Below are 7776 nucleotides of genomic sequence, written 5' to 3' on the forward strand. Positions count from 1 at the left end.
GAGGAGAGAGATAAGGAGAGAAGGGGAAGAGAAAGAAAGGGAGACACATAGATGGAAGGGAGAGAGCGAGGGAGATAGTGACAAAGTTAGAGGGAAGAGAGAAAGAGAGAGAGATTGAGGAGGAGACAAAGGGAAGTGGGAGAGAATGATAGAGAGAGGAAGGAAGAGAGAGGACTCAATAGAGAGAAGAAGAGAGAGAGGGAGGGAGAGAGATGGAGTTGGTGGGGTAGAGAGATGGAGGGAATAAGAAAGATATAGAGGGAGAAAGGTGGAGAGAGAGAGGAAGCGATAAGGGAGAGATGGAGAGAGATTGAGGGAGAGAGAAGAGTGGGAGAGAAGAAGAAGGGGAGAGTGAAAGGGAGAAGGGCAAGAGAGAGAAAGAGAGATAGATATGGAGAGAGTGTGTATGTTTGCGGGGTGAGATAGAGAGAGGGAATAAAAAAAAGACACATATATACAAATATAAATATTTTAGAGTATTATATAACCAACCTAGATCCATCTTAACCCCATATCTATCAAGTGCCCAGAGCAATCAAATCTCTCGAGGTGCAAACCTTTCCTCAAATTTTTCACTCAAAAAAGAGTTTGCACCTCGACACATTTGATCTCTCGATCAAATCTCTCGAGCTGCAAACATTTCTTCAAATTTTGCAGTGGAAATAAAAATTACACCTCAAAAAATTTGATCTCCCTCTTGATAAATTCAAGGTTCAAATCAATCTAAATTGATATATAAAATATATGAAATTGATCGCATCTTAAACCGTTACTATGTTCGTATCTGAAACAAAAATGTTATGAAATCTTCAAAATAAGTAAACAAAAACCAAAAACATAAAAGTATACTAGAAAAACCATTTTCAAGATTCAATGTCACATTATTTATATTTGAAAAAAGTAGACAAAAAAATAAAATTTAAATGAAGATTTCAAATCTATTATATTTGGATAAGCGCACCACTGCTAGGTTTTTATAAATTTTCACTGGAACTTTGTAATTTTTTTAAATAAATAGGTTTAAAATCATAGAAAACTCCAAATACTCATTATATTCAAATTTAATAACTCCAGTTATATCAAGATAACTAACATAATAATAATGTAAAAATATAATATAAACACATACATTCTGTTCAACGATATTTATATTCTGTCACACAGCCCCCGACTAAAATTAACAATACCCAAATCATAGTCATATAGTAACAAAGTAGGCACAGGAAAACTTAAAAATTATGGCGTGTAGCTCTATCAGAGAGATATATGATTACTAAATTCATGAGCGTATTCACCATTCATAAATTAAGTTGATTAAAACAACAAAATCATAAGATAAGAAACTTTGGATGCAAAAACACAGTTTACATCCTTCAGATGAACAGACAAATCATCCCGATGATTAACAGTCAATACAGAGTATGTATCCATTTAACCAGGCCAGCCCTCTGGCAACTATGCTTGAGAATTAGGGTTTCATTTTATAAGAAGGAAAGCTGCTTCTTCTTCTGGACGAAGTAATGGGAGGCTTGTGATTCAGATAAAAGAGATCATCTGTCATGAGAAGAATGTATTCCAGGATCTCAATCGGAGCACTCGTCAGGTCCAATTCCGGGAGCCGCAGCTCCCGGGCTCTGAAAGCCGGAGAAGGTCCAGGGTTCGAACCGTCCCACTGAAGTCGAAGCTTGAAATCGATCTTTCTATAGACATACATCTCTTCCATGGCTTTAATCTTGAAGACGCTCCAGCCAGCGCCCGCCATGACTCTGGTGAATTTATCCATGCCCTCTACCGGTTCCCTGCTCACCCTCACGCCCAAAGATCCCCTCCTGGGGCAAGGGTCCCTCTTTGAATTACCGGGGCGGAGGGGGAGGCTTTCAACTCTGAAAAGCCCTCTGCTTAATTTCACGAAATCGTGGAGTGTCTGGATCCGGGCATCTGAGAGATGAGGAAAAGGAAGAGAAACGGATTCATGGGCGGCCATGCCCCTTCCCATGGCCATGGCTGGCCAAGAATATATGAGACGGAAATTGATTAAATCTCCGCAGAACTCCATGCCGAGGTCCCTGGCAATGGCGGCCAGTCTCAGCTGATCTCTCATCACTTCCTCCGTGGGCACAAATACCAAATATGGAAAGCCATTGTTCCTGGTCACTTTGTTGCTGTGGATTCTCCTCCATTTGGGCAACTGCTTGGAGAGATGGAGCAGAGAAGAGGAATGGGCGATAGAGCTAACTTGCTCTGTCGCCTCGTCGCGCAGGACCAGCGATCGAACCACGCTCAGGGACAGCATTTCATCGTACAGAACAACAACCAGTAAAACAGATTTGTAGTGGTCACGCACATGGGATGCTTTCCCTAAAGTAAATACTTGCACCTTTATGGTGACCCCGTCACATGCCTGCGGATTCCCGCGAAAAGGTCCCCGTAATCATTCCTAATGGGATTCGAACCACCGACGATGCGTTCTCCCGCAACGCTGTAATGCGCTGGTATTTCGTTTGTATTTGTTATTTCTTGCCTGGTACCATTGCTTTCAACTTTGGCCGGAGTGGACCGGTCGATAGTGTCGCATTTAATGTTCTTGAAGTTCAATCTTTATCTTCCCATCAGGTACATATGAATGCATTAGATTACTATGTATATTCAAATATTGAAAAACACATGGCTGGATTTCACACCTGAGCATGCACAGCATTAAAGGTTTTGCAGCGAGGTGTTTACTGCTCCTTTAGTCTGAAGGTCGATTTAATTCCTTTTTTAATTAAATAGGATTGGATATCTTTAATATATATAAATGTGAAACTAAATTTAACCATAAATGATAAATATTAGTATTATAATTTATATTTTTAAAAAAATTATTCAATTTTCCCTGCATTTAAGGGAAAAACTGTAAAATAATAATTTAATCACATATTATAGTGATTGTTAATAATTTAAATATCATTAATTACAGTAATGGATAAAAACTGTAAAATAATAATTTAATCACAGATTATAGTGATGGTTAATAATTTAAAGATCATTAATTATAGTAGTGGTTGATAGTTCGAAGAGAATAGAGTTAATAGGAAACATATCAATTAATATTATTTTTTTTTGTTAATCACTTGATTTTTTTTTATTTTTTTTTTAACACAGGTGGTTATATATAGACCATCAAAATTATTATGTAGAAATTTTGATTTAGTTATTATTAATAGTAATGTAAAGATAATAATTTTGATTTAGTTATTATTAATAGTAATGTAAAGAATTAACTAGATAGTTTTAAAATTTTATTTTTATATTTAAAATAAATCGCTTTTTTAATATTTAAAATTTTGATTGGTCGATATTTTTGAAAAGTTTTATTTTTTGAAATTTTATTTTTATATTTAAAATAAATGGTTTTTTTAATATTTAAAATCTCCATTGGTTAATATTTCTGAAAGGTTTTTAATGGAAAAAAAAAAGTATGGAAGCTAATTTAAGGATCACATATGTAGGTTTAGATAATAAGAGCTAAGTATATAGCATCTTCAACAGTGGATGATGGGATCACAAATCCTTTCAACTAGTGAAATAATGTTCCAATAATTTGGAAAGTTGTTATCTATTTTGTGTAAATTCATCTCAACCATTGGGTAAGAAGCAAAAGTATGCATAGATTTCTATTATAAACAATTCAAGAGTTAAGGAATAAAGGTTATTTTAATCTTAAACATGTTGCAAACAAAGAAAGATCCACTACTTGGCACTAGTGGTGGTTATCATGGGAAGAAATTGGTTAGGGGGCATAGGACACAAAAGAATGTAAAGATACATAGATCTCTTAATATGCAACAACATTAGTCTTAAGGAAGAAGATGATTTGTTGATCTAGTCATTGAATCTTGTTGGAGCATATGTTCCCATAATAGTATATAAAGCACTCACACAAGAAGTAAGAGAAGGTTTGCACTAGCGAGATCCACTAGTTCACACTAGCAATGGTTATCTTGGGAATAAATTAGTTGGGGATAAAGTATGCAAAAGAATGGAAAAGATACATGGACTTCTTAATAGGAAACAAGGTTGGATCTTGTTGGGGAATATGTTCCTAGAATGCTCTACAAAGCACGTGCAAAAGAAGGAAGAAAAAACCCACAAATAGTGAAAAATCATATGGAAATTAAAAGGCCCAACTAAAAACAAGATCTTTATGTGTTTGAGTTTATACAACAAGGTTCCCACATGGGATTTTCTTTGAAAGAGAAATTTTATAGGGCCGGGATGGTGTTATCAATGCCTCCAAAAAGAAGAAACTATAGTTCATCTCATGCAATATTATCTATACTTTGAGGCATGGAAAGAGGTGGAAAGATTAATAGGGGTCAAGAATCTTTGTGAGGGAGGAACAATTGAAGAGCCCTTAAAATTCCAATGTAATAGAAAAAATACTTCCAATATCATAGTGCTTTCAATTGACATAGGTTGGGGAGGATAGCTTGCTAGAAATTTAGTGTTGTTTAAAGAAAATGAAATACTTACCTCAAATGTATTGTTTAGTCCTTAAAATTTTTAAATGCCTTCCCAATGGTGCAAGAAAAAACTCTCTCTTGTATGCAAGGTGAAGTGACAATAAACCATGGGAGTTTTTGGGTGGTGTATCATAGAGCAACTCATTTAAGCAAGATTTAGAAGGCATTCTATACTTATCTTCATATCACAGTGTTTCTTTTGATGCGAGAATTAGTTTAGAAACCAACAACTTTTGTGAATTGATAAATTTAAATATGACCATGAAACTAGAACAAAAAATTGGTGTAATCCAATTATAATTTTTTGGAGAATCAAAGTTGGTCATCCAATGGATGTGCAAAGAAATCATTCTCATGGATTTTATATTTGGCCCTTGTATGATGAACTTCTCAATCTATTGACATCTTCTCATATACATATTTGTTTCATATTTGTAAGGATAAGAACAGTGTTGCAAATGCGCTCTCAAAAGTTGGAATTGCGTTGGACTGAGGAACTTGAATTGTTTCAATAATCCAAAATGGACATACTCTAAAATATAATCATAAACCATGGACCTAACTATAACCACTATATTTTTTAATGATAGAATTTCACCAATCTCTTTAAATGAACTCTTAATAAAAAATTTCTAATATAATTTTGAATCTTTTTTCCTCGAGGAAAAACCGTAATTTCATTAATGAAAAAGAAATTACATGTTGCAGATGCACTTGGTGCATTTATAAAAAAGCCCCATAGGGTCCCAACATATAACATCAACTACATTTACTGAATATAATAGTCTTCCATTTTCACTTTCTTCCCCTTCTTATTTTTCACTTCCTTCCATACCCCTATGGCAAGTTGAATGATAGCTAAATCTGAATTCCTTGACATCGGGGTGTTCTTGTCTTCTCATTCAGAGCTCTCAAATACGTGAGATCTTTTTGTTCCCAAAATCCCTCCATTCTTTGTTTACAGTACTCGATTACTGTAGGAGTTAGTGTGACTACCATTTATGTGTTATGGTTGAGTTCTATTAATTTTGTATGGTGATCTGTCAAAATTGTTGGTTTGTTCATTTCCTCTTTTTCTTTAGTTGGGGGATTTTTTTTTTATCCACAACTTCTTCATCAACAGGAGGGGGCTCATAAGTTTATCAATGCTTTGATTTGTTATGGTGTCCCTTCTTCTTATTTGCTGTTTTTTTGGCCATAGGGAAACTATCTTGTAGATGCGTGGTTTGGTTGCATACACTACATCTAAAGGTCGTGTTCTCATGATCTACACTTTGTGTCCATCATAATTTTCCATTACTCAACTGAATATGATCTAGCAGCCCCTTACTGAGGTTGATCTCCACAAAAATGTGGGCATATGTGAAAATCCTCTATGTTATTCTCTCACCATCTATTCTAATGAAATCTCCCAAAGCATTCCCAATGTCTTCAAGAACTTGATGGTGCCAAAAGGGAATAGGGAGATTAGGTATCCAAACCCAAACAAACATTTTGGTTTCCTTCATTGTCGATGAATCAAATTCTGGGAATCAAGGTGTGATGAATAAACCAATGCTTCCCCGGAACCATGGTCCTTCCTAAAAAAAATTCTAGTAATGTTTTTTGATGAAGGGTGTACTATAAATAATTCCTTCGAGCATAAGTAGATATCACATTTTGTAGTCCAATTTTTGTAGATCCATTGATAGAGATCCTCTGGTTTGGGCCAAAAACTACTAAAATAACAAATACTTACCTCTTCATGAAAATTTGAAAACATGTTATCTCCCTAAGGGTTCCAGGTCTCAATCTTTGGGTGTTCCTCCATCCTTTCTAAGATGTAATGCTTAGGCAGTGTTCCTATAGTCACAACAATATTCACATCTACGCTCCTTTTGACAACTTCTTTATAGGAAAGAGAAGGCCCAGGTCCTGATCCTCCAAGTAATCCAGACATCAAAGATAGAGTGGACCCTCTACTGATATTGTATTATTTGAGGGACCCTCGATCTTGAAGGATATGCCTTCCTGAGATAAATTTTGGTTGGTTGTTGGGATTCCCTCTCGCTGGATATTGCATTTAACATTTTCCATTGGGTCCTCATCAGAGACACATATTAGAATAAATCTACTTGCCAAGGTTTTTATGAAGATCTGGAACGTCCTATCATTTTCTATGCATAAACCCTGCTTCTTTCTTATAAGATCTGCTCAAATCGGTGAATCAGAGAGAAGAGAAGAATGTAGATCTATGCCAGCGAAATTGGATCTACAACCAGAGGTTATCTAGGATTGATTCAATTCTTCAGGCCCCTCCTCCCATCCCTACATTAAGGGGAAAATCCTTAGTATGGACAGATTGATTCCAATTTGGAGACGATGGAGCGTCAATACATAAGGATTAAGAGTTTTTAGCAGCGAGAAACCTCATGCATAAAAAAAAAAGACAAAACAGATAAGGTTTAACTCTGATTGGCTCAATCCCCGTATCTAATGCCTTAACCACATAATGCCTCTCGTAGTGCCTAGAATACAACTTCTTAGTTCGATCATGGTCGCAGAACGTTCCTAGATATGACTTGAAACCTCACGTCTCAACCATCTCTTGACCACAGGATGAGAAGGTGATGGTCAATGGCTAAGAAGCAAAGGTATGCATAGAGTTATATTTTAAATAATTCAAGAGTTAAGGAATAAAGCTTATTTTAATCTTAGACATGTTGCAAACAAGGAAAGATCCACTACTTGGCACTAGTGGTGGTTATCATGGGAAGAAATTGGTTAGGGGGCATAGTATACAAAAATGTAAAGTTACATAGATCTCTTAATACATAATAATATTAGTCTTAAGAAAGAAGATGATCTGTTGATCTAGTCATTGAACCTTGTTGGGGGGTATGTTCCCATAATAGTCTATAAAGCACTCATAGAAGAAGGAAGAGAAGACTTGCACTAGCAAGATCCACTAGTTGGCACTAGCGATGGTTATCATAAGAATAAATTGGTTAGGGGGGGACTTATGCAAAAAAAATAGAAAAGATACATGGACTTCTTGATAGGAAACAAACTTGGATCTTGTTGGGAAATAAGTTCCTAGAATGCTAGACTACAAAGAACTCACAAAAGAAGGAAGAGAAAACCCACAAATCAGGTGGTGAAAAATTATATGGAAATTAAAATGCCCAACTAGAAACAAGGTCTTTATGCGCATTTGAGTTTACACAACAAGGTTCCCACGTGGGATTCTCTTCAGAAGAGGAATTTTATAAGGCCATAGTGGTGTTATAAA

The 7776-nt window shown here is 35.7% G+C and overlaps 1 protein-coding gene across 1 annotated transcript; it reads right to left on the reverse strand.

Moving 5' to 3' along the window:
* Positions 1–1218: 1218 nt before the first annotated feature.
* Positions 1219–2587, reverse strand: LOC149221749 (uncharacterized). Its single transcript, XM_089383024.1, has one exon. It carries the CDS (start codon positions 2291–2293, stop codon positions 1469–1471), a length of 825 nt encoding a protein of 274 aa, XP_089239150.1. The 5' UTR covers positions 2294–2587; the 3' UTR covers positions 1219–1468.
* Between the last annotated feature and the right edge of the window lie 5189 nt (positions 2588–7776).

Source organism: Pinus tabuliformis, chromosome Q, assembly GCF_031772625.1.
Source record: "Pinus tabuliformis cultivar Carrire ecotype Pingquan chromosome Q, CPIR1, whole genome shotgun sequence".
In the NCBI taxonomy this organism is placed as follows: domain Eukaryota; kingdom Viridiplantae; phylum Streptophyta; class Pinopsida; order Pinales; family Pinaceae; genus Pinus; species Pinus tabuliformis.